The 25495-nt window shown below is 37.6% G+C and overlaps 1 protein-coding gene across 4 annotated transcripts in view; it reads right to left on the bottom strand.

The window, feature by feature from the left end:
- Positions 1–25495, bottom strand: part of Tfec (transcription factor EC) — a 134308-nt gene that overhangs the window by 24719 nt on the left and 84094 nt on the right. For 2 of the 4 annotated variants that reach the window (XM_076913675.1, XM_034519425.2), the window contains exon 2: positions 10283–10534. In XM_076913675.1, coding sequence (XP_076769790.1) covers positions 10283–10534 — 252 coding nt within the window. Of the gene's footprint in view, positions 1–2058; positions 2155–10282; positions 10535–25495 lie in introns of those variants that run through there. The other 2 variants (XM_076913676.1, XM_034519426.2) reach the window with 2 other exon arrangements.

The following is a 25495-nucleotide window of genomic DNA, read 5'->3' as shown; positions in this document are numbered from 1 at the left end:
CCCCTAAATTTATGCAGCCTTGTTATTATCATGTATACTCATAATGGATTTTCAATATTGTATTTCATACTCCAGTGTGGATAAGGGTGGTGATCACAATGAATTGTGACTGTGTAGATGGGGAATTTCTCAGAGGACAATACAACACAACATAATATCATACATTATACCATAGTCAATAACTTATTAAATGCCAAGTATAAGATAATAACTCAAATAACATCTTAAGCCACCATTAGAGCAACCTTATAGCACATAATTATCATTCTAAATATAAAGCAATTACAGCTCCGGAGTGAAGTAATGGTATATAAAGAAGACACCTATAAACGTAATAGAGGTTGCAAGGGAGAAGGCTCTGAGCCCCGTGACTACGAAGACACAAGCTTGATTTTCAAAATCCATGTGATAAAAGTCAAGTGTGATGGTATTTGCTAGGAATAGCAGTACCAGTGAGGTACTACACACACACACACACACATACACACACACACTAGGGACTAACAGGCCACCCAGCCTCACCCACACTGGGAGCTCCTAGCTAGTGGGAGACACCATCTTTAAAAAAAAAGCAGTTGAAATAGTGGCCTAGACTAGTGCTTGTATGACACAGGGTTGCACAGGGTTGTACTCTCTACCCTTTGCAGAAGCATTCTTGTCTTTCTTAAGTATTTTTGGTCTTTCTTCTTCTCCACTGTTATTTTTTCAACTCCACCCGATCTATAGGTTTCAAAATCAAACAGTTCCTCTCCAGGGTTTAACTTAGGAGCTAAACCCTATACTCCAGGCTCCCTGGAGGTAACCAGGCTTGTTTGTCTCTTCACCAGAGAACTGTAGGACTAATAAACTTCAATAAAACTTAAAATGTATTTTATACTTATTTGTTTAGACCCTTTTCCATTTACATTCACTTAGCAAAAGATAGGACCCCACACTCTACACTTGCTATGTTCCTAAAAATAATGTTAGCTCCAAAAACCTCAACATTTTTATGAAAAATCATGTGTATCTGCTAGATAATCTCATTTTCAATAGACAAAAGTGACCAGAATTTACGTAAGGTTACAAGTTAGACTTGCAAGTAAACTTTCAGTGAAATAACAAAAGGCAAAAGGAGCCCTAATTGGTCTGTGTGTGTGCGTGTGTGTGTGTGTGTGTGTGTGTGTGTGTGTGTTCACATATGTAGTGTGAGTTTTCAAAGGAAACTGATAGATGTGTTTGTTTGGATCTTTGCCTTCTGCTTTTCTATGAGGACATTCACTGTGAATCTAAAATGGTAAAACTGAGCAGGAGACTATTAGATAGAGAAACTGGACATAAAAGAAGATAAACTCCTGTTATAAAGAGGCGCACCACAGGCGGGCATAGGCTGGAGAACGTATGCACACATGAAACACTGACTTTCGAAAGATTATTTTACTTCCTTGTGGGTGTTGATTCATTTAGATTCAGCGAGCCAGATTTTTCAGTTTTAGGACATATACCGCCAATTGCCTCAACGCCGTATTTTATTTGTTAAAACATCGTTCTAAGGCTTAAATGACAAACACGGAGCCACGAAATCCTGCTGTGTTATTTTGTGACTATTATTTTTGTTCCATTATACATGAATAAAAATAATGAGTGAGGCTGGAGCTGGGGCTCCCTCGGCAAGCAAGCTTAAACACAAAAAGCAAAAGACACAACTGGATATTCACACAGTTTCACATCACATATACTATATCTTCATTATTCTTTTAGCACTAAGTTAACAAAACAGTTGTTAGTAGGAGCGGAGAATAAACAATCCACTGGACCCTCACTTTTTATATCAAAGTCACAATAAGGCATTAATTTTAGCAGACTATTTTTTAACTTTAGTTAAATCATAAAATTTCTTAGCGTAGCCCAGAGTGCTCAAAAGTAAAGAAGCTTTCCGACACACACAGTTATAGTTTACACATTTTAATGTTAATGTCTAAGTACCTTTTTTTAATCACTATAGCTCTAAAACTTTTAAATTCGACATTTAATCTTGTTTTATCTCCAAATAGTAAAAGAACATGACAGCGTTCTTACCAGTTTCAACTTGGAAGGGTCTATAACCTTCACAATAGCGATGGTTTTCTCTTTCTCCTTCATCATTTCTTTCCCTTACGCTTGCAAACAATAATCAGGAGAGGCATACAGAGACTTCTGCACTAAGGTGAACTTTGCTTCTTCCTTGGACTTTAAGACTAATCTGGCCTAGATTGTGACTGACAAAAGCTTGCTCACTGATGTCGTGGAATCCTTTCAAGTCCCAAGCAAGCACAGGGGCTTGTTAATATTTACTCAGCCCTTGTCTCTGGAATGGTCTTGAACTATAACAGTTTACTTAGATTGCCAAATGCCACCAGAATTTACAGATACCTGAGTAAAAAATACCTATGCATGTTAACATAAATGAGTTGTTACCCACAAAAATATCTCTAAAGAAAAAGAATGAACTAAGGCCAATTGGGAGAAACTACAGCATGGTATCTAAACTTCAAGGTTAACTAGTCATTCAGCTTCAGTGTAGCAGAGAGACAGCCGTGTCTCAGGTCCGCTCACATTTCTATGATTTAGTTACCTTTTTAGATACACAGTGATGAAACAATTATTGCATGGGTTTCTTACAGGGGTGGAACCAAGCTCTGAATCTTCTATTCATTAAAAAAAAAATGAGTATGACCATATTACTAAACTTATCTCATAATCATAACCAGTCTCTATGATATAGGCTTTTTTTTCCTAAAAAAAAAAAAAAAAAAAAATTCTCTCAGCTCCTCATGAAAAAGTGTACTATAAAATCATTATCACAATATGTAGACAATGTAAAGTGGCTACGTTTTATTGTTGCCCCAACCTTGATACTGCTGCCATTTATGCATTAAAAGTACTCATAGGGGAACAAAATACTCATGGGAGCAAATACAGAGACAAAGTGTGGAGCAGAGACTGAAGGAAAGGCCATCCAAAGACTTCCCCACCTGGGATTCATCCCATATACAGACATCAAGCCCAGACACTATTGTGGAGGCCAAGAAGTGCATGCCTAATACAGCTGTCTCCTAAGAGGCTCTGCCAGACCCTGAAAAATACAGAGACAGAGGCTTGCAGCCAACCATTGGACTGAGCATGGGGTCCCCAATGGAGGAGTTAGAGAAAGGACTGAAGGAGCTGAAGGGGTTTACAACCCCATAGGAAGAACAATAATATCAACCAACCAGACCCCCAAGAGTTCCAAGGGACTAAACCACCAACCAAGGAGTACACATGGAGGGACCCATGGCTCCAGCTGCATATGTAGCAGAGGGTGGCCTTGTCAGGAATCAATGGGAGGAGAGGCCCTTAATCCTGCGAAGGCTCAATGCTCCAGTGTAGGGGAATTTGAGGGCAGGAAGGAAGGAGAGGGAGGGTAGTTGGGAGAACACCCTCATAGAAGCAGGGGGAGGGGAATTCAGGGAGAAACCAGGAAAGGGGATAACATTTGAAATGTAGATAAAGAAAATATTCAATAAAAAAGTATTCATAAATAAAAATTATATTGGGAATCCAATTACAATTGTACCTAAATTTATAGTTCTTATGTAGTATTTACTATATACCTTTTCAGTATTTATTTGATGACATTTATGTTGTGCAAAGTACTGTGCTAGTTGCTAATGATGACCTACTTAACTGGGTGTCATCTGAGGAGAGGAAATGTTGAGAAGCACTAGATTATACAAATCTTTCATTTAATTGGGACAGAATGTAGAGGTAGGAGAGAGTAAAGCAGAAACAAGAACAAAGTGATTCTTGGAGCTCTTGTTACGTTATTTTTCCAGATCAACAAAAATAGATTTGGGAATATAAAGTATGTTCAGCCACTGCAAGTTTGAGACATCTATGGTAACACAACAGATAAGCAAGCAGATAGATAAGTTGATAGATAATTCAATAAGATAAGATAGATAGATAAGTTGAACATGGAGAAGAAAGATTTAAGTTGACGTGACATGATGTCATTGATAAACTGTATAAAATACAAGAGAAGAGATGAGCAAAGACTGGGCTGAGAAACAGCATTTCACCATATGTAAAAAAAGAAAAGAAAAGAAAAGAAAAGAAAAGAAAGACAGCAAAATGGATGAAAAATCAGACAATCTAAGAAGCTTATCAGAAAGTGCCTCAGGGTGTGGTTAACCATGTCAAACGTGACTTGAAAGCCAAGTTAAATGAGAATATAGACTTTGATACCAGATATTAAGTTGACGTTATTTTTTTCATTTTGAGAGGCTGAGGGAAGAAAGGACATGGGGAATTATATTATAATCTCAGAAAACCTTTTTAAAGTGATTGGTGTTAAGAGCCCTTTTAAAATCATGTAGAGAATAGCTTGATTGGGGAGGAGAGAACTGGGTCATCAGATGATATTGAAAGGAAGGAAATGGAGGCAGTGAGTTTTGGTGTGTGTGTGTGTGTGTGTGTGTGTGTGTGTGTGTGTGTGTGCATACATGTGTGTGCTGAAATAACATAGTGGTCAGAAAGCATACATATTCAAAAAGAGCTATTTGGTTTAGTGTGACACTAATATGAACAGTCCTATAGGTCAGCATATACTGACGATACCACACATGGTTCACAGAGGGTAAACCTCTTGGGAATTTAAGAATGAAGTAGAAACTTTTCTATTCTAATAGGGTGCAGAAAATGAAACAAATGTGGAGGTTTAAGAGAACTGATAAGGCTTTTGAGCAAATTGTAATTGGACAGCACATATTTTCTCTCTAAAGCAATATAGGGCATTTCTGAAAAGCGGATAATTGATGGGGAAGTTGAAAGTTTAAGGAGAGAAGATATTACATAGTCTCCATTAGTGATAACCTTACTAAGGAATGATTGTAGGTTTGTCCCTCTGTTGTAAACTCTCCTGTGAAATTTGAGGATGCATTTAACATAATCAGTATGCACGGTGTAGAGGGTGCTCCTAATTTATCTGCTCAGTAAGGATGTCGCAAAGTAAATGGGTTTATCCAGTACTGAAATTTACCCAGAATTAAAAAAAAAGAAGAAGAATTATAAAAGGATAGAAAAAACTTAATGATGCTTGTCAAAAAAAAAAAAAAGGTTATATTTTGGATTCTGTAGACAGGTTAAAGGAGATTTTTTTTAAATATTGTGAATGGGAAATAATAGCCATTGAAAACAGTAGCATTGGTCCAATTGATATGTCATCTCAATGAGCTTAAACAAAAGTAAATTAAGAAAGATAGAGGAAATACACTTCAAATATGGGACGTGATAATAAACGTTTAAAATCAAATACTAGAATTATGGAGAAATTGACAAGAGTAAGAGGTCGTATATGAGCTTGTGAGGGTGTTTAAAATAGGAAGGATAAAAATAACATGGATGCCTAGGCAGTGGAAAACACAAGAGTTCAAGGTTGATGAAGCATGACTGACTAGGCTGAGCATTGTCTGCTTCTTCTGCTCTGAGGCCTTGCATTCCAGTTTACACAGATGTTACATAGGAACCAATTCCTTGTAAAGGAGACTATCTATCCAGAGCACAGAGAGATGGGCAGGTCACTGTCATTTCTCATTGTAGACACTCAGTAATCATTGCTAGGCTGAAATGACAACTCTTGAATTCCTTCCCTGAAAAGCCAACAAAAGTAAATTAAGTTAATTAGAAACTTTAGTATAAAGAGAGGGGGTCGCCTGCCCAATGTTAAATCTCATCTGACCTTCTCTGTGTGATACTCAGTCAATTGTAATGTCTGAAGTCTTGCATGCTAGAGAAAAGGAAGAAGAGATAGTTCTTTTGATAGAAAGTCTATTTAGAATTAGTAAAGAAGAAATGGATGCTTTCACAGACTATTTCTTGGGCCTTAAATTTTATGAATTTATCTTACCATTCTTTAACTAAATGATTCACTGATAAATTGTTGACCTCAGCTTCAAAATGTGGTCACTCACACATGACAAATCAAATCTTTAAAGTAGCAGCTTATTAAAAACATTTCTATAATTCCCTCTTGTGATTTCTAAAGGATCTCAACTCACAAACAAACCAGAAAAAAACTTCAAGATATGTAGAAAGAGTATGTACAAACTTTACAGATGACATTTCTGAGACTAATAATTGGACAATAAGTAAAGTAATCAAATAAAAGATAAGATAACATCCCTTCTTGGGAATATGATTCCAGGAATTAATACTGACTTCAACACAGAAGTCTTTCTACATTAAGATGATGAGGTCTCTCTCCTTTTTGTTCACCTCTGAATACTGGCTCAAAAATAATTCACATTTTATCATAGTAATTTTTCTGTCTTCAACAAGGGAGTAAAGTCTATGAATCTCAATCTACTAATCATACTGAAAGAGTCAAAACTGAATCAGGACCTCACAAAGGTATTCAATTATAAGCAAGACTTCAAATAGGAAATGTCAAACTTAAGTTGTTCCTGAGTAATGCTTCAGTAGATTAGATATGGAATAAGTTGCTTGAATATAAGTATGAAATGATAAGTAGATTGATATATAGATAGATACAAAAATACATGCATACATACATATATACATAGAGAGATGCATACATAACCATGCATGCACAGATATACACAAAGAGAGAACAGTGAAATTCTATAATCTTTCTCAACATTATATGATCTTTTGTTTGTATGAAGTATTTTTGCAATATTTGTTCATTGTCTTCTGTCTATTTCAAAAGTACAGAAGAAAGCACCACTTTCTAGTCAAACAAAATTGCTTTGTTTTATACGCCAAACTGACTTATTAATTGTGGTTCTCTTGACATTTGAGATCTGGAAATATTGTTCTTTTTGTGTTCTGCTTTTTCCTGCTAAAATCTTTAATTCCACACTGATTATACCCTCAACAATCTCCATTTAATAGAATACAGTACATTCAGAATGCTGTAAATAGCAATTAAAGTGGTGCTTTAGTTTGAAATCACAAAGAACTTTAGTGAAGACTAAAAGTTTACTCTGCATATTTACATTTTTAAACACTTAGATGTGTATATCAAAGTCCACAGTATCTGAGAGATGAATGTGAGGCTCTGCTGGGCTGCTTGCCCTGTGCCACCTTCCCTGGGCCTCTGGTGACTACGCAGGGGCCCCTGGGCACACTCTTTGAAATCAGCTTGAGTATCAACAGAGTGCTTCTCATGACATGCTTCAAACCAAAGTCCATAGCCTTAACATGTTGACAGGGGACTTCTATATTATCCTTTTATTTTTAAAATGTCTTGTAGATGTCCAAAGATCAGTGGTGAAATTTTAGCTGACTAGTGCACATGAAATTAGATTATATGAAAACATACCATTCATTCTCTTCATCTCTATAACTAGTGACAAAATTACCAACACACACAGTGCCACACACTTGCTTAGTGCGGAAGATGTGCTAGGCAGTGTCTCTAATGCTTGGCATATTCCAATCATTTGACCTTCACAGCGGCCCATTAAGTGGGCTGTGTGAATTCAATACTTACACTCATCATACAGAGGAGATAATCAAATGAAAAAGAAATCACAATCACCCATCTTGTCCCAGATTACCTAGCTAGTGTGTGGCAGAGACAGGTTTCAATTTCTGAAGTCTGGATCCACAGGTCTAACCTCAATCTAATCTCTATTTGCATTTTCATTTCTTTCCCACCAAAAGCTTCCTTTTCCCTGCAAAGATTGCTTAAGAAATAACCAGTAGATGAGGAACGTTTTTTTAAAGACTTAAACTTTTTAGAAAGACTGTGTGCTTCTCTTTTGCTCTTTCTATTCCTCTTTTTTTCCTGTACACTTATATAGTTTTGGTAGTTAAATTGACATAGCAATCACCTCTATATGAAGGTCTAGCTAGATGAGACTGGACTATAGACGTGCCTGTTTTAATTGCATTGGTTGCAATGGTAAAACCCACCCTAAATGTGAGTAGCATTTCATTGGCTGGACCCTGGACTATACAAGAGGGGCAAAGATGAACTGATCACTAGCATGTATGTACTTTCTGCCTCTCCTCTTGACTTTGGATATGTTATTATTAATTATTTCAAGTTCCAACCATCTGACAGTCCCCACAGTAGTGAATTGTAACCTTGAATTGTAGGCCAAGACAACCATTTTGCTCCTTTCATTGGGGTATTTCATCACAACAACAGAAATGAAACCAGAAACTACTGAAGCTCCAGTTCTCTTCTTTCCATTGTATGGCCTTTAGGGAAACCTTAATATATATATATATATAAACTGAAGGTGTGAATGCTAAGTTGAAATAAATGGTAGCTAACATATAAAGAAATAGCAAGTAGTAAACACCTCCAAATAGATTAAACTGCCATCTGATCCCATTACTCTTCTAAGCCAGGTGGTTGGTCAACTTGAATCAAGTGTTGAGACTCTATTAGGATATTCCCAAGAAAGACCTGAAACTCTAGAAAGCTGTGTATGGTCAAGCACCAAGCAGTACAGAGGTACTAAATGAAAAGTCTAGACTAGGAACAAGAGTTAGTGTAAAAGGCTCCTATTACATACCATGTGTGCTCTTTTGTGTCTGGGTTACCTCACTCAGAATGATATTTTCTAGTTCATTTGCCTAAGAATTTCAGGAAGTCATTGTAATCACTGATATGTAAATATTAGCTCGAAAGCTCACAATGCCCATGATACAACCCACAGACCACATGGAGCTAAGTAGGAAGACCAGGGTGTAGATGGACTGAAGAGGCCTGCCTAGAGGGGGGAACAGGATGATCCCAGGAGGTGAAGGGAGTGGGGACCTCGGGGGGGGGGGGGGAGAAGGGGGAGGGAAAGGGGGAGAAGTATCAGATACTGGAGGGGCCAGGAGAGAGGTACAGAGGGGTCAGGAAATCGAATAAAAATATGTAGCAGTGGAGGATAAGGAACTGGGGATAGCCCCTGGAGGATCCCAGACGTCAGAGAAGTGAAAGGCTCCTAGAATCCAATGGATGACTATAGCCAAAATGCTCAGCGAAGGGGAGATAGATGCTGTAGGGACCACCTCCAGTAGACAGACATGGCTCCCAGCCAAGGGATACGACCACCCACCCATCTCAAAGTTTTTAACCCAGAACTGTTTCTGTCCAAAGGTAAGACAGGACAAAAAAAATGGAGCAGAGATTGAAGGAAGGGCCATCTTATCCCATCCAGGGACAGCCCCACCTGGGGATCCATCCTGTCTGCAGACACCAAACCCCAGACACTGTTACTGTTGCCAAGAGGTGCTTGTTGACAGAAACAGGGTGTGGCTGTTACCTGGGAGGTTCTGCCAGCCCCAGACCAATGAAGATGCAGATGCTAGCAGCCAACCATCAGACTGAGTTCGGGGACCATGGTGGGTGGGGGAGCTGGCAGAAGGAGTGGAAGAGTGGAGGGGGATATTGTAACTCCATAGGAAGAAAACTGTATTTGAATAATGGCGCCTGAGCCTGAGTCCTCTGCCTTTGTGCTCTGAGACTGTAAATTTAATATTAGAAAATAATCAACCTGAGGACTAGAGTTACTTACCAGCAGTTTAGACGGCAGGGGGATAATTCAGTTGTTAGAAAACAGAGAGAGCTCCATTAAACCAGTCAAGGAAAACAAGAGAAAAGAAAGCTCTGTCATCAGCATAAATTTTCTTTAAGACAATACTAAAGTTTTCCCAAGTTCTAGTTATTTCCTACTTTGTGTCATTATTTTTCAATATTTTTGAAGATTTATTTAAAAGCAAATCACATTCCATGAAGTGAGCCATTCTTGTTTAATTGAGAGCCTCAGCATAACTTCATGCCAGTTATTTAGTATGTGGAAGGAAAGAATTTATTTAAATTTAAAAAAACTGAAAATCAAGTGTAAAAAAATTGAATTATTATTTCATTACATATTTAATGTAATCAGATAATTCATTTTATTGTAATGAGCATTTTTTAAAGAATAAAACTTATATTCTTTATGTAACTTCTGCCAGTTCCAATCTATGGCCTATTTAAGATATTGATAAATTCAACTCAAGTTAATCAGAAAGCCTAAACCTTTACATTAGAATTAAATCTTCTAAATACATAGGATTGTTAGTGTCTCATTGATAACTAGTTGAGTATTAAAATGAATAAAATGAGCAGTTATAATTTATTAAGCATAACTAATATATGTGTGATCAATTAATTAAAAACACATTTCTTTTGTCTGAAGTATTTACTGCAAAATTCTTAACTTCAACTCCTAATACTAATGACAGACTTTATAATATCAGTCATTGAACATACATGCCATTCCGAAGCACCATCTTCTTTCCCAAGAGCCAGCAGATTTGTGAAGGGGTTTCCTGCAGAGCCAGCATCACTCTCTGGGCTCATGGGTTCATGCTCTGCCAGAGGCATGCAGCTTGCAGCTGGAGGCTGTGCTCTCTTGAGAGTCTGGTTGAACACCCAATGGTCAAGTGTCATGAAAGGGGTTACTTGCTGTGTCTGGGCCTTTGGTAGCTGAGGCCTTGTAGAGGTTTCTAAGTGTGCCTGGACCTACAAATACAAAAAACAAATAAATGAAACGTAGAACATCATGTATTAAAGCAGTTTTTTTTTTTTCCAGCAAAGGAATCAGAACCCTAAGCATACTATAATCCGGATTCTTTAAGATTATATTGATGTTTCTGTCCGAAGGTGATAGGATTTTAATGATCTGATGATTTTTAAGAAATGAGTTAAAGTTTAATGAAAAAAAATGTAATGTTAGTCAGGCTTTAAAAGGGAATTATCTATAACAATTAGGGATAAATATAAGAACATTGATACTATATGAGTCTCTAACAAAGAAGTCTTAAAATGTCACAAGTAAATAAAGCATATTCAACATTATAAGTAGTATTTATATATTATTATACTATATTTATTATATTGTATATTGGGTTCTTAAGTGCAATAAAGGTTTTATTAAGAAAATCTAAATGTTTTCATAAGGAAGCCAAAGGTAGAAGTAGATACACTGGTAAAGCATGATAGTTTCATAGTGATAAAATCCTAGGTATTTTTTTCTACTTTTCTGTGTTTTCCAGAGCTTCTATTCTAAACAGAGTTTTACTTTAGAAATATTTTAAATTTGTATCTATGTTATACCAAATAATGAGAACAAATTAGTATGCATCATTATGAATCAACAGGTAAAAAAAAAATCCAATGTGAAAAATGTCACATCCTTGTGTGCCAACTAAACAACTGTGTTTTGAAATCCCTTTTACAAAGTACCCCATTAAAATTCTGGGCATCCCCACTCACACAGATGGCCCTGGTTACACTCACTGTGTCCCAAAACAAAACAAAAACACATAAAAATGGAACAGGATATGTAGAGAAGAGAGGGACCTAGAGGAACAGGAGGGAGGAAAGGGGTGGGGAGAGTAATAAAAACACATTGTATATAGGTGTGAACACGGCAAAGAAGGAATTTAACAAAATTCTGAGCATTCTCAGTTTGGTTGTCATAGTTAATATTATCCCATAATTTAAAAAAAAAAAAAAAAAAAAAGGACAGCTTTAAGCACCTCAAGCTTCCCTTTAAAACCTGCAAATAGAGTATTTATAAAAACCTATTAAATGGAGTACTGCCTGCCAGTTGCCTTTATATTTACTATGCTGTGGTGGGGCTTTTAATACATTTTCCTCAAGTGGCCTATATATAAACCTATTTAATTTTCCCTCATGTTAAACAATAGCAAAGATTGCTGTACAGTGCTTATTTTTCTTTTTATTTCATTACACAAACTACTCCTTAAATCCCTTACCATGTATTAGCTCAGATAAATAGCCTGTAGAAAGTATTTTGCATTTAAATTAGCTGGTTTGGGGTACAATATTGTAGTAGTTACTTTAGTCTGATTCTGTTGTGCTGACATTTTTAGCATTATTTTAATTGTGCTACCATAAAATAATTTTTCAGTCACATAAAAAAGATTAAGACTGGTAATAAAGATTACACATATTACTAATTATATTACTATGAGCTTTAAAGCTGTAAAATAACATTTCATTAAAATGCCAATGGTAATTTTTTAAGGATGTTTAGATGATCCTAACTTCTCTGCATGCAGTTACAATATAGACATTATAAAGAACACTTTCAGGTTCGCAGATCTGAGCAATCTTTCATACTACATGGCCGAGTGCATGGTATGTAATGGGAGAGCTTGTGTTGACAAGTGGGCTATATCTCATCATTTTAAGTAAAACATCTAGAATTGGAATTTAGTTCATTAACTAATTCATTTTCCACCCTTCACTCATTGACACTGAACATATTGAACCTCATACTTCCAAGAATTACCAAGAATAAAAAAGTTTTCCACAGGATCCCAGAATTTTTAGACTCCGTCATTTATAGATTAGAACTAATTTAACGACAGCAACTGTAACCACCACAATAGCAAGCAACCCAACAGGTACTGGGCACTGGGATAGGCAATTTTCAAATAGTGTTTTTGATGTTGTTTTTTTTCTATCTTTATGTAAAACCCTGGAAATATGTACCCTTAGTATCCCCACAGTACGATGTTAACTGTACCTGAGATTCAGAAGCATTAAATTGCATGCCTGTAGCCCTTAGCAAATAGGAGAGATAACTAGAATACACAGCCTGCCCCAAAAGCACAATGACAATATCTTCTGAGTAGGCTGAGCAGTAGATACAATGAATCGTAATAACATGAAAAAGCAGTGCTTTTTTGAGCATCTTAGAAGAGAATGTGTTTATAAGCCAGGTAATGGATGGAGAGACAGTCCAACAAAATTAAAAAAAAAAAAAAAAGCGTGGGATAGAAATAAAACTGGGGACAATGTTACAAATCTGTCGTTAGAGAAGCCACACAGACACTCTATAATGATAGACAAGATTCACAATGAGACTGACTGTTATCTAAGTGCTTGGTTGGCCACAAAGAATTATAAGGGCTTAGCAGACAATGGTGGGGATTGTCTTGGATGCTATCTAATCATTGGTCAACCAAGCAGGGAAGTCTTTGTTTCCTGGGCACAAGAATTGTTGATTAACTGTGATAACAGGACTCCCCCCAAATCATCAGTAAACCAAGCAGGAAAGTCTTTGTTTCCAGAGTACAGGAAGAGCTGATTAACCGTGATAACAAGACTCCCCACAAATTGCTGACTTTTGTCACAGACTGATACCAAAACAATAGAACAGCTCAGGGTGAGATACCAGCCAAGCTACACTCAAAATAATTAAATTTCCTGGGTTCCAAATCCACAAAGGATCTACTTGACCTCTTCTACTCACTGCCCCAATATTTTGTTATATTCAGGAAGTTGACTTATACATTGCCGTTCAGTGTTTGTTTTTAAGAGTCAAGCATGTGGTTACTCAGCAATATATTGAAGACAGAGGGAGAGTTTCTTTGTGTCTCGATTTAAATGACTTAGTCTAGTCTCAGTATGGCCATGAAGGAAGGAAGGGAGCTCTCAACACATAAAGACCAAGTTCTCAAACAGAGACAAGCCATAGCAGGTTCCTTAAAGACTCTGTGCCAGGAGTGGGTGAAGGAATGGCTCATGAGATTGCAGTGTGCCTGAGTGCTATAGGGAACACAGCTTTGGGAGTCCACACATCCTGTTGCTAAGTCATAGACCACCAACCTTTAAGTGGAACATTACAGCTGCCAATAGTTTAAGATGTGTCTCACTGGATCATCACTAGACCATTGCAAAGGAAGGAAATTTTGCTGCTTAATATAATCAAAAGATCAAAATACAATCAAAATAATCAAAAGATTTCCCAAGATTCTCAACTATGTTTTAACAGTAATTTACCAATGTTCTGATATTACAAGTACCATTTAGCAAATATCCATTCCCATTTGCCTCGCAATCATAGTAGCCATGGCCTATTTATCACAGTTTAGGGGTTACCATTTTGGTTTTGTCTGTCACATCATGTCTTGCTATTTGTAGAAACTTAAAAGTTGTACTAAAAGCCAAAGTTAAACACAGTTTGTAGATAACATCTCAAAGAAGCATCAGAACACAACCCAGTGCAGAGAAGTGAGAGTTACCTACTAGGGATTTAAAAGACTGGTGATTACTATGCTGAAAAGTCTGAGGATGCTGAGGATGCTAAAATGCTGAGGAGGCTGAGGTAGTTGGGTCATATGAGAAGACATGGGACAGTGTAAAACAACTAGTAAACATTCCAATATAAAGATAAAATTCTACTCCTTCCGGTCTGGGACAGAGCACTCAGCAGATCCCGGGAAGCAGCTCTGCACCCAGTCTCTCAGAACCCAGAGGAAGAGGGTCTTCCAGGAGCTCTAACCTGGACAGTATCTTAGGTAAAAATGAATCACCCATGGTGTTTGCTGTTGGAAGTTCTAATCCTGATGCTGGCCTCTGGACTTACACTACTTAGACCTTCGATGGGCCATTGACAAGGACATCAAACAGCTAGAGATTGACATCACTAATCTGAAGAAATCTCTTGTTTTGCTGTCTGAAGTGATCTCCAAAAATTATAAAGGACTTTATTGGACTTGATTTACTCTTTTACAATTAAAAAAAAGACTGTATACAGCTCTAGACTCTGTACAGCCCTTAAGGAAGAATGTTGCTTTCACATAGACAAGACAAAGATGGTTAAAAGGAACATAAAAAAAGGTCAGAGAAGGCCTTGAGAAAAGACAGAAACAGAGAGAGAGAAAGATGAGAGCTGGTACAAGAATTGGTTTTCAACCCCTTCATGATTGTCAACTTTACTTCCTTCCATTTTGGGACTGATAATTGGGTTACTTTTGCTTATTTCTTTTAGTCCCTGGACCTTAAATAGGCTGACTAACTTTGTGAAACAACAGATAGATAATTTTGACAGCAAAACCTATTCAGATACATTATCATATGTTAGCTATGGAAGACCACGAGACTCAAGATGAGGTTATTACACTATCCAGGGTGTTCCCAAAACCTATCTCCACCCAACCTAAAAGAGGGGATTTCTGACCCTAGACCAAACAGAGAGGGGCCACCCAGAACTCCCTCTGACCAGCAATTTAAATTATTGCTTAGGCTGCGAGGCTAAGCACTGCAAGAGAATACAATTAAAAATTTAAAATATCTTTCTGGGTTCCCTGAGGGACAAACCTGACTGCATAGGGGTTGATGTCAAAAGTATCCCCTCTCCAGGAAAAAGACATTGGGACAGGTATGGCTCTCATGCCTCACTGAACAACGACAGGAGGACCAGAGCCATTACAAGGTCCCTATTAATTACTGGAGGACGGGCCTCTATCCCTGCCTTTGCAAGATTGGAATCACCACGGTCCTTCGAGACTTGGAAAAGGGAAGAGATGTCAGGGGCAGGCTTGCTTATACATTGAAGGCCTAAAATCAGCCATAGGCCTAAGTCAGCCTGCTAACACAAAGCCTTGGTCTCTGTGGAAAAACACTGAAACAGATAGCTATAAAATATTGTAAACAGGCAGCTTTGGTGGAAATTTACCAGCCTGGATAAGAACTAATAGCCATAGACCTTGTGGATCGGTAACCTTGGTGGACAGTACCAGCTTAGATAAGAAACAAGTGATTCATAGACAGAGTCATAGTGACATATTCCCTGAACCTTCACCCAGCCAACACTCTGTTCTGGAAAATATCTGTACTCCCCCTGAACACCTATGCTCCTGAGTCATCCCCTTCCCCACATCCTGCCTTTTTGTGTTTATAACCCCGGTGTGAAAAAGTAAAAATTACGGTTTGATTTAAAAAAAAAAAAAAGATAAAATTCTAGAGACCACAAGATAAAGATGCCTTTTGTGGGCATACTAGCTGCAACCCAGCTGGAGAGTATCTACAAGAAAGGATGCCTCAGGAAGCACCTTAAATACTAAGGTGCAAAGAAAAGCAGATGGTTCTTTGAAAACACAGAATATCCAATAGCTATGAAACTGTAATGCAAGTTTCAGTTTGTAATAAAAATGCTAGATGATTTTTTAAAATTTTTATTGGATATTTTATTTACATTTCAGATGTTATCTCCTTACCCACTATGCCCTGCCTAGGAACACCCTATCCCATCCCCCTTCCTCCTGCTTCTATGAGGATGTGCCCCCACCTAACTCCCCACTCCTACCTCCCCACCCTCGAATTCCCTCACACTCGGCATCTAGCCTTCATGGGACCACCTATGCCCAACCAGGCCATCCTCCCCTACATATACAGCTGGAGCTATGGGTCCATCCCTATGTGCTCCCAGGCTGGTGGTTTAGACCCTGGGGAGCTCTGGTTGGTTGGTATTGTTGCTCTCCTCATGGGGCCACTGACCCTTTCAGTTCCTTCAGTCTTGTCTCTAACTCCTCTATCAGGAACTCCTTGATCAGTTCAATGGTTAGCTGTGAGCCTCTAAATATGTCAGACTCTGGCAGACCTCTAAGGAGACAGCTGTATCAGGCTCCTGTCAGCATGCACTTCCTGACATCCATATCAGCGTCTACCTTTGGTGATTGCACATGGGATGGATACCCAGGTGGAATGATCTCCAGGCAGCCCCTCCTTCAGTTTCTGTCTCACACTTTGTCTCTGTATTTGCTCCCTTGAGTATTTTGTTACTCCTAAAATAGCTGTATTGAAACAATGAGGATTAAGAATTGTTCAAAAGTATTGTGAGGCAGTGAGCCATAGTCATAGAAATCTTAGAAAACACCAAAAAGAATAAATGTCAGAGGAGAGGTGAAGAAGAATGGGGGGAGAAACAAAATTTGAGATGGGGAGAAAATGAAAAGAAATATGAGAGAAAGAGACAGAGAGAGAGAGAGAGAGAGAGAGAGAGAGAGAGAGAGAGAGAGAGAAAGAGAATAGTCCCTGACAAATAATATTCAAAATGCATATAGAAAACCACCCCAAAACAAGACAGTGAAAAACACTTTGCCTATAGTTAGGAAAGGATTACATCTGGCTTCTCCTCCATAGCCTGCACACGAGAAATGAAGTGAAACATTCAACTGCTGAGGGGAAAGATAGAGACTAGAGCTGTGTATCTTACAAAACTTCCCTCTGGAAGTGAAGGAACGATGAGAAAGCTTTCAAAAATGCAAATTAAGAAAAATTCCCACCAGTAGGCTTGAGAGACATTAGTTCCTTCTAAGGACATTAAGAAATGTGGGCCAAAGCCTCAGACCCAAAAGAAAGCAGGAGAAAGCCACAGGCATAAGGACAGTGAATATTTAAATTGTCTTTTACTTTCAATTAACCTAATCCATGATACTTTGTTCAAAATGCTAACAATGAGCTACTTATTGTATGTGTTTCACATGTCCTTGGAAGTCCAATGTGCATATTTGTGTTTATAAATTAGTGAATGGCACTCTGCTGGGACACACGTGGCATGAGGGAGGGTAGAGGATTGCTTTGTTACACTAAGGAGTATTCATCACCCAAATTGTACTTCATATTGTTATTTGAAAATGCACATGGACTCATTGTATATGAATTTTGAGAAGCACTGGGTATCCACTAAAAAGTATAACCCATGTGCAAAGGCAATGGGAGAATAACATCCTCAAAAAAGTATTCAAGGGGCTGCAGGGATGGATCCTTAGTTAACACCACTTGCTGCTGTCCCAAAACACTGAGGGTCCATTCACCACACCCACAGATCATCTTAAAATGTTTTTAGCTTCACCGACATGAGCTGTTGATCACCTGTGTTTTTGAACTTAGCCATTTTGATTAGTGCAAGGTGGAGTCTCAGAATCATTTTGGTTTGCATTTCCCTGATGACTAAGGACTTTGAACATTTCTGTAAGTATTTCTTGGCCATTCGAGATTCCTCTGTTATGGATTCTGTGCTTAGTTCTATGGATTTTTTGATTAGGTTGTTTGTTGGGTTTTTTTTTTTTTTTTTTTTGATGGTTAGTTTCTTGAGTTTTTTATATATTTTGGATATTTGCCCTCTATTGGATGTGGGGTTAGTGAAAAAAAAAATTTCCCAATCTGTAGGTTGCTGATTTGTTCAATTGACTATGTCCTTGGGCTTACAGAAGCTTTTCAGTTTCATGAAGTCCCATTTATCAATTCTTGATCTTGGAGCCTAAGCATTGGAGTTTTTTGTTTTGTTTTTTAAGGAAATGTCCCCTGGGCTAATGAGTTTGAGGCTTTTTTTCCCACTTTGTTTTCATTAGATTCAGTGTATCTGGTTTTATGTTGAGGTCCTTGATCCACCTGAACTTGAGCTTTGTTCAAGGTGAAAAGTATGGGGCTATTTTCATTTTTCTATTTTCATACCTACTGCCAGATGGACCAGTATCATTTATTGAAGATGCTTTCTTTTTACCATTGTACATTTTTGGCTTCTTTGTAAAAGATCAAGTATCCATAAGTGTGTGGTTTTATATCTGCCAGAAACAACCCAGATGTCCCACAACTGAAGGATGGATACAGAAAATATGGTTCAGTTATGGAATACTACTCAGCTATTAAGAAGGAGGACATCATGAGTTTTGCAAGCAAATGGATGCAACTAGAAAATATCATACTGAGTGAGGTAACTCAGACCCCAAAGGACATTGATGGTATGTACTCACTGAGTGAATATTAGCCAAAAAGTACAAAATATCCAGGATACAATCCTCAGAACTCAAGGTTAATAAGCCAACAGGTCCAAGTGAGGATACCTCAATCTCACTTGGGAGGGAGAAAAAAGCAATCACAGGAGGGGGAGGGATGGAAGGTCCTAGTGGGAGAGAGGACAAGAAGGGGAAAGGGGAAACGTGATTAGGTTTTGGGAGAATCGGTAGTGAAGTCCTGAGGGCCAGCAGAAAGAACAGAAACAGGCAACCTAGGGAGGTAGGAGTTGTGGGGACCCCCTAGAATGTACCAGAGATCTGGGAGGTATAAGATGCTCAGGACTCAGAGGGAGGGACCTTAGATAAAATGCCCTACAGTGGGGAAAGGGAACTTGTAGAATTTACCTTCAGTAGAAAGACAAGGCATCAACTGGAGGGATGAAGTTGTCACCCCACAGTCAAAAACTGGCCCAGAATTGTCCCTGTCCAAAAGAACTGCAGGCACAAAAATGGAGGAGAGACTGAGGGAAAGGGGGTCCAGTGACTGGCCCAAATTTGGATTCAGCTCAAGAAGAAGCTCCAAGGCCTGACACTATTACTGACGCTATGGTGTGCTTACAGACAGGATCCTAGCATGGTGGCCCTCTGAGGGGCCCAAAAAGCAGCTAAAAGAGTCAGATGCAGATACTTATACTCAACCAATGGATAGAAGCTAGGGACACCTGTGGTAGAATTAAGGAAAGTGTGGAAGAAGCTGAGGAGAAGGGTAACCCCATAGGAAGACCATCAGTCTCAACTAACCTGCATCCCTGAAATCTCTCAGATACTGAGCCACCAACCAAACAGAATACACTAGCTGATATGAGGCCCCTGACACATATCCAGAAGAGGACTGCCTGGTCTGGACTCAATGAGAAAAGAAGCACCTAACCCTTGAGAGAATTGAGACCCTTGGGAATGGGGAGGTCTGATGGTTTGGGGATATCCTCTTGGAGACAGAGGAGGCGAAACAGGATGAGGAACTGTTGAAGGATGGAGCCAGAGGGGAATAAAAGATTTAAGTATAATTTTTCCAAAAAATATATCTTTAGCTTAAAATGTCAGTTTATAAGAATCTACTGCCATCATCTGTTCATTGTGGCACTGTACACACATGGTGCACATATAAACACTCATACGCATGAAGTAGAAATATATATGTTCAATTAAAGCCTCCAAAGACCAAAAGGGCCTAAGAATCAAAAATTTTAAAATCTACAGCCACAGATAAAAGGGTTGCACTCATAGTAAGAATTAATTCAAGGATCCACTCTATGATTTAGAAATCAATTGTATAAATGAATAAATAAAATACCAAGAATAAGCATTCCCTTCAAGCAGATATGGAACATCTTTTTGCAGGATCTATCTGGTCTACTATTCCACACATCCAACATCTACTACCCCAGCACCTCCTAAGCACCCTATCTGAGTCTCTACCAACTCATAAGCTTCCATCAGGAACTGCTCACACTTCATTTAACCTCTGCAAACAGCCAGACACTGCATGTCCTTTTCCAATTTCTAGATAGATAAGTGAAGTTCTATAAAGAAAACTTCTGTTTTCAACCAATGGAAAAAAATTACAGCAAACCAATCAAAATGCAGAGTTGTAGAGCTTAGTCCTAATATACTACAACACGATTCCTGCACCAAAGGCTTACAGATCATCTTGGTAAAGAGATGAAAGGGATGAAAAGACCCAGAGGAACATGGAATTTGCTGTGAGACTGTCTCCTAAGAATGTTGAAGTAGATACACCATGGAATCTTACCAACATAGCTAACTAAGCATGATCTGAACCTGAGCAGGAATACTAGTAGACAAGCTAATATGGAAGAGAATGCTCACACAGCCTCAACCTTAGACAAAGAACAATGGGCAACAAAGGAATGCAAAAAGCAAAAAGGAGTTGTCCCCAAGAAAGTGTTCACCAGTTAGTTATTCAATAGGAAGTGATCAGCCCTGAAAATATACATACACACAGCATTATAAAGACAGAGCAGGCTGAGTTTACATATTTAGGAAGGTTATGTAATTATATTATAACCTCAAAATAAATAAAATGATTTTTCATTAATAAAAAATCAAAAAATTATTTTCTTTTAGATATTAAGGCACACATGACTGATAAGTAAATAAACAGAAAAATACATCATATGAACACTAGTTTCCCCTAATACAGGAATATGTAGAATAATTTCAGTTACAGCAAATTTTAGATAAGAAATTTATCTAATATTGAGATCTGAGGGCTGGCGAATGGCTCAGTGGATAAGAGTTCTAGATTGCCAATAACAAGTGTGAGCACCTGATATCAACTCCCCAGCACTGCCTACTGAGTAGAGCTCCTTCAGGTATCCCTGTAACTCTACTAAGGTGGAAAGTAAAGATGGGAGCATTGCTAGTGTTTGGTAGCTGCTGAGCTAGCTTAAAATGCTGTAAGAGATCCTGTCTCAAGGAAATAAAGCCCAAAATGATGGAGCAAGAAAGACATCTGATTTCCTACTCTGGCCTCTATGTCTCTATGTACAGGTGAATGTACCACAACACACACAACACACACACACACACACACACACACACACACACACACACGCATGAAAAAGAAAATAAAGGAAAATAAAGAAGGATATTCACAATGATAAATGATTAGTTCTCCAAGATAAAGGACTTAATGCGCCTGAAAAAAAAAATGTCAAAATCCTGAGGCTGAAGCAGATGGAAATGCCGGGGTGAGGAAATTAATTCATTATTATTGCTGTGAACCAAATTGTTAGTGCAAACAATCGAAGAATCTGGGGCTGGGATGTGTTTTCAGTTTCTATCTGTTTTAGCGCAGAATTATTACAGAGTCTTATTCCCAAGACTGCTGATAGGTAAAGGAGAATATAGTCTACCCAATGTATTGTATTGTATTATTATATTATATTATATTATTACCTAAAAATAAAAGTTGAAACAGTAGTAAAAGACAGTTTTAGGGTGGGTGACATCTAATTTGAAATCTTATCTTTTAGACCATCCTTTGAAAGATTCAAGACTACAGATTGTCAAAGATTAACTTAAAAATAAGGTAAAACTGAGTGAGTGAAATCCTATAGAAATGAAAAGAAGTACTGAAAACTGGAGGTAAGAGAGGCATGTCATGGCGTGCCGCAGGGGTGTCCATACCTGACATGGAGATACATGCATTTTCACATGTTTTCACATGAAAATGGCAGTTTTCAAATTATTCATTCAACTTATTTTTCAGTGTATAGTAAGATAGCTTTTGACCTAAATTTTCCATGGATTTTATAACCCATCAAGTGGATAACAGTTTTTATTTGTTTGTTTGCTTGCTTGTATGGTTGTTTCTACAGGGAAATTTAAGAAACAAGTAGATATTTGTGTCAAAACCAATTAACTCAAGTTAATTAAAACTAATTAATTAAACCAATTAATTAAAGTAGGAGTACCCTACTTGCAGAATCATATTTTTTTATTCTATAATACGGTCTCCTTGGATCATACCTCTTTAAATTTTGCTACGAGTAATATAAATTATTTTAAATATAATTTAAATTAGGGTAGAATTATAGTTATTTTAACTTCCTTTAAAAAGTTACCTTTTAATAGATAATCCAATATCCACTCAGCAAACATTTAAGTGTTTCCTTAAAAAAAAATCTCCAAGAGAAAGTTATTCCCATAGGCTCATGCCTAATAAGATTATCAGTGAACTAAAAATAAGATGTAAATCTATCAGCAAATTATATACATGTAAACTTGGTGATAGTTAGGACAGCTCATACACAATCACCTCTTCTACATGAACATGCAAACAAACATTAGGAAGGATGATGGACAGCCAGGTTCGCTACAACCTGACAGTCCTTAAGAAATTTTGTTAATTTTATAATCCATTTGAATATAATAAATGAAGGACAACATTTGGACTTCACAAATGAATAATAGGTAACTATTAGTTATGTCTGAATTCGCAGAGGTATGTGAGAGAACATCTATTTTGAGGGGCGTATGAATCTTCTACCTCCTAGGTACCAACTCAGAATAGCCAAATGACATTTCTTAATGTTCTGCAGTAAAGATTAATAACTCATTTCTTCAAATCTCACTTTTGTCATAGCAGTCTGTGAAAATGATACACCCATAAATCTCATCTTGACTAAACCTAAAATTATACAGCAGAGCCTGTCTGATTGAGATATAACTACTAAACGAAAGTAGGACTCAGTTCATCAAAAGTTTTACTTGGGTTTCTGCATAACTGTCAGCATATTTCAGTCGAGTATTATATAATCCAGAGTCATTTAATGGATAATGATGTGAAATGTGATTGTAACATATTCCTCAGACTCAATCATTTGAATTTGGATAATTCCAGTGATGTGTCTTAAAGGAAAAATCTACACTTAAAACACTTTAGCAAGACGTGAGTATTATCAAGCAGAATTTTCCTAGTTAACTGTCATTCTAGCAGTAAAATGTTGGCATTCAATGGGATTCAAAGAAATCTAGTTTCCTGTATAACTTCGTCTGTGCCGTTTATATGTGTGCTTATTGGTTATATTTATATGCAATCTTCAATCAGATCATCTTTTCATACATATGATAAAAGGCAATACCAGCAATTTGTTATTTAAGTTGACTGACTCAAAATTATATTGAGATAAACATTTATGAGTCATCAATAATTTGAAATTAACTTCTTCACCTGAGTTTTAAAGCAATACAACCACCACATACAAGCCATGTGCATACCTATATTCAGAATACTTTAAGGTCACGATACTAAATATATTCAACATTGTATTCATAAGTTTAATATTCATTATTTTCTTTTCATATGCCATGAAAACTAAGTAATTAACCTATCACTGAGATACTACCTTCAGCTCAATCATACAAATATTTTTGTGTGTCTAGTACATGGCAGACACAATAGATTCCTTGAAGAGGTGAAAGTCTAAGAGAGCAATATTTAAACATACAATTATTGTTAAACATGACAAAATCTATGAAACCTAAAGTTGCCATAAAATAAAACATTAAGTTCCTGATAAAATGTGAGCAAGCCAATCAAATATAAAGTAGTTTCTGTTACTATATCAAATGCATGCAGACTTGTGTCCAGTAGATATTTGGGCTGGTCACATTAGTCAGAAAGTTTATACAGTCCCCATTTGACAAAAAATGGAAAAGAGACTCAAGGAAAGGCCATTCAGAGACTGCCCCACCTAGGGATCCAACGCATCTGCAGACACCAAACCCTGACACTACTGCTGATGCTAAGAAGTGCTTGCTGACAGCAGCCTGCTATGGCTGTTCCCTGAGAGGTTCTACCATCACCTGACCAATACAGATGCAGATACCCACAGCCAACCATCTGAGTGAAACTGCAGACCCAATGGAAGAGCTAGGGGAAGGACTGAAGGAGCTAAAGGGGAATTCCAACCCTATAGGAAGAGCAATATCAACTAACTGGACCACCCAGAGCTTCCAGGGATTAAACCACCAAAAGTACTTTTTGTCTACAAAAAGTAGACATGGAGGGAGCCATGGCAGAGGATGGCTTGCTGTCCCAGCATAGGGAGATGCTAGAGCAGTGAGGCAGGAGTGGGTAACTGGGTGAAAGAGCACCCTCACTGTGGCAAAGGGGAAGAAGGATGGAATGGGGTGGGGTTATGGTGGAATAACCAGAAAGGGAAGGAATATCATTTGAAATGTAAACAAATAAAATGATTTAAAAATAAATAAATTTTTAAAACAAAACAAAAAAAAATACAGTTCCCCTTCTTGTGAGGATTTCAATCAAGCAATTATACAGATGACTATATGTCTTCAAGTACTCTAGGAAACAGAGGGAAAAGATAAATATGCATCTGTGCTTTTGGAAAGACATATTACCTTAGCAGAAGTCTAGGAAGATAGCATTGAAGAGTTTGCAGGATAGACCAGGTAGATAAGTATGTTGGAACCCAAGAAAGAGTGTAGAGAAAAGCATTGTGGTAAAATGGAGCACTATGTTTAAGGACCATGAAACAGGAGGTAAGAGGTAAGAAAGGTCATTGAGAAGGAGAAACTAGACCAGAGAGCTATGTTATAAACTGGAACTGCAGAGGCCAATGGGACTTACTCTTTCCATTTGTTAGGTATTTAATGGTTTTATTTCCTTCACCTCAAGAAGTAAGTGGTAGAAGGTAAGTCTACACAATTTTGCTTTATGGACAGGATCCCCGAGAGTTATCGTATGCTCCAGTCGGTAGTCATCCATGAACATGCAGGGAGCACTAAGTGGACTTAGTAGGTTATAAAAGGTGAGTGCATCATGAAGTTGGGGGGAAATCAGTACGAGGATAGGTAAGGGACTAATTAGAAGGGATGGAAAAGAGTGAATTTGAACAAAATACATCACATCCATGTATGACATTTTCAAGCAATAAAGGAAAAGGAAAAATTAGCTATGCAACTAAATGGCATTTTGTCCAAAGAATAAATACAAATGGTGATGGAAGACTTAAAAGTATGCTTGATAATCCTATCCATCAGGAAACTATTATAAGAGTCCATGTTACCCTATCAGAATAGCCATCATGAAGAATTATCAATAATAACTAATGCTGGTTGCTGGTGTAGATGGGAAAAGGAAACCATTTTACACTATTAGTGACACTATTAGTGGAAGTATAAATCAATACATCCTGGATCTTCTCAAGAAAAAATAAACCTAACACATAAGCCAGATATACAGACTCCAGCAAAGGACACTCCATCCTATGATATGGATATTTGCATATTTACATCCATTTTCTTCTATTCACAATAACTACAAGTTGGAAGCAACCTGCATGTCCACTAAATAATGACTGGATAATGAAAATGG

The sequence above is a fragment of the Arvicanthis niloticus genome, chromosome 15, assembly GCF_011762505.2.
Source record: "Arvicanthis niloticus isolate mArvNil1 chromosome 15, mArvNil1.pat.X, whole genome shotgun sequence".
Lineage (NCBI taxonomy): Eukaryota > Metazoa > Chordata > Mammalia > Rodentia > Muridae > Arvicanthis > Arvicanthis niloticus.
This window is presented reverse-complemented; position numbering and strand designations above follow the sequence as displayed.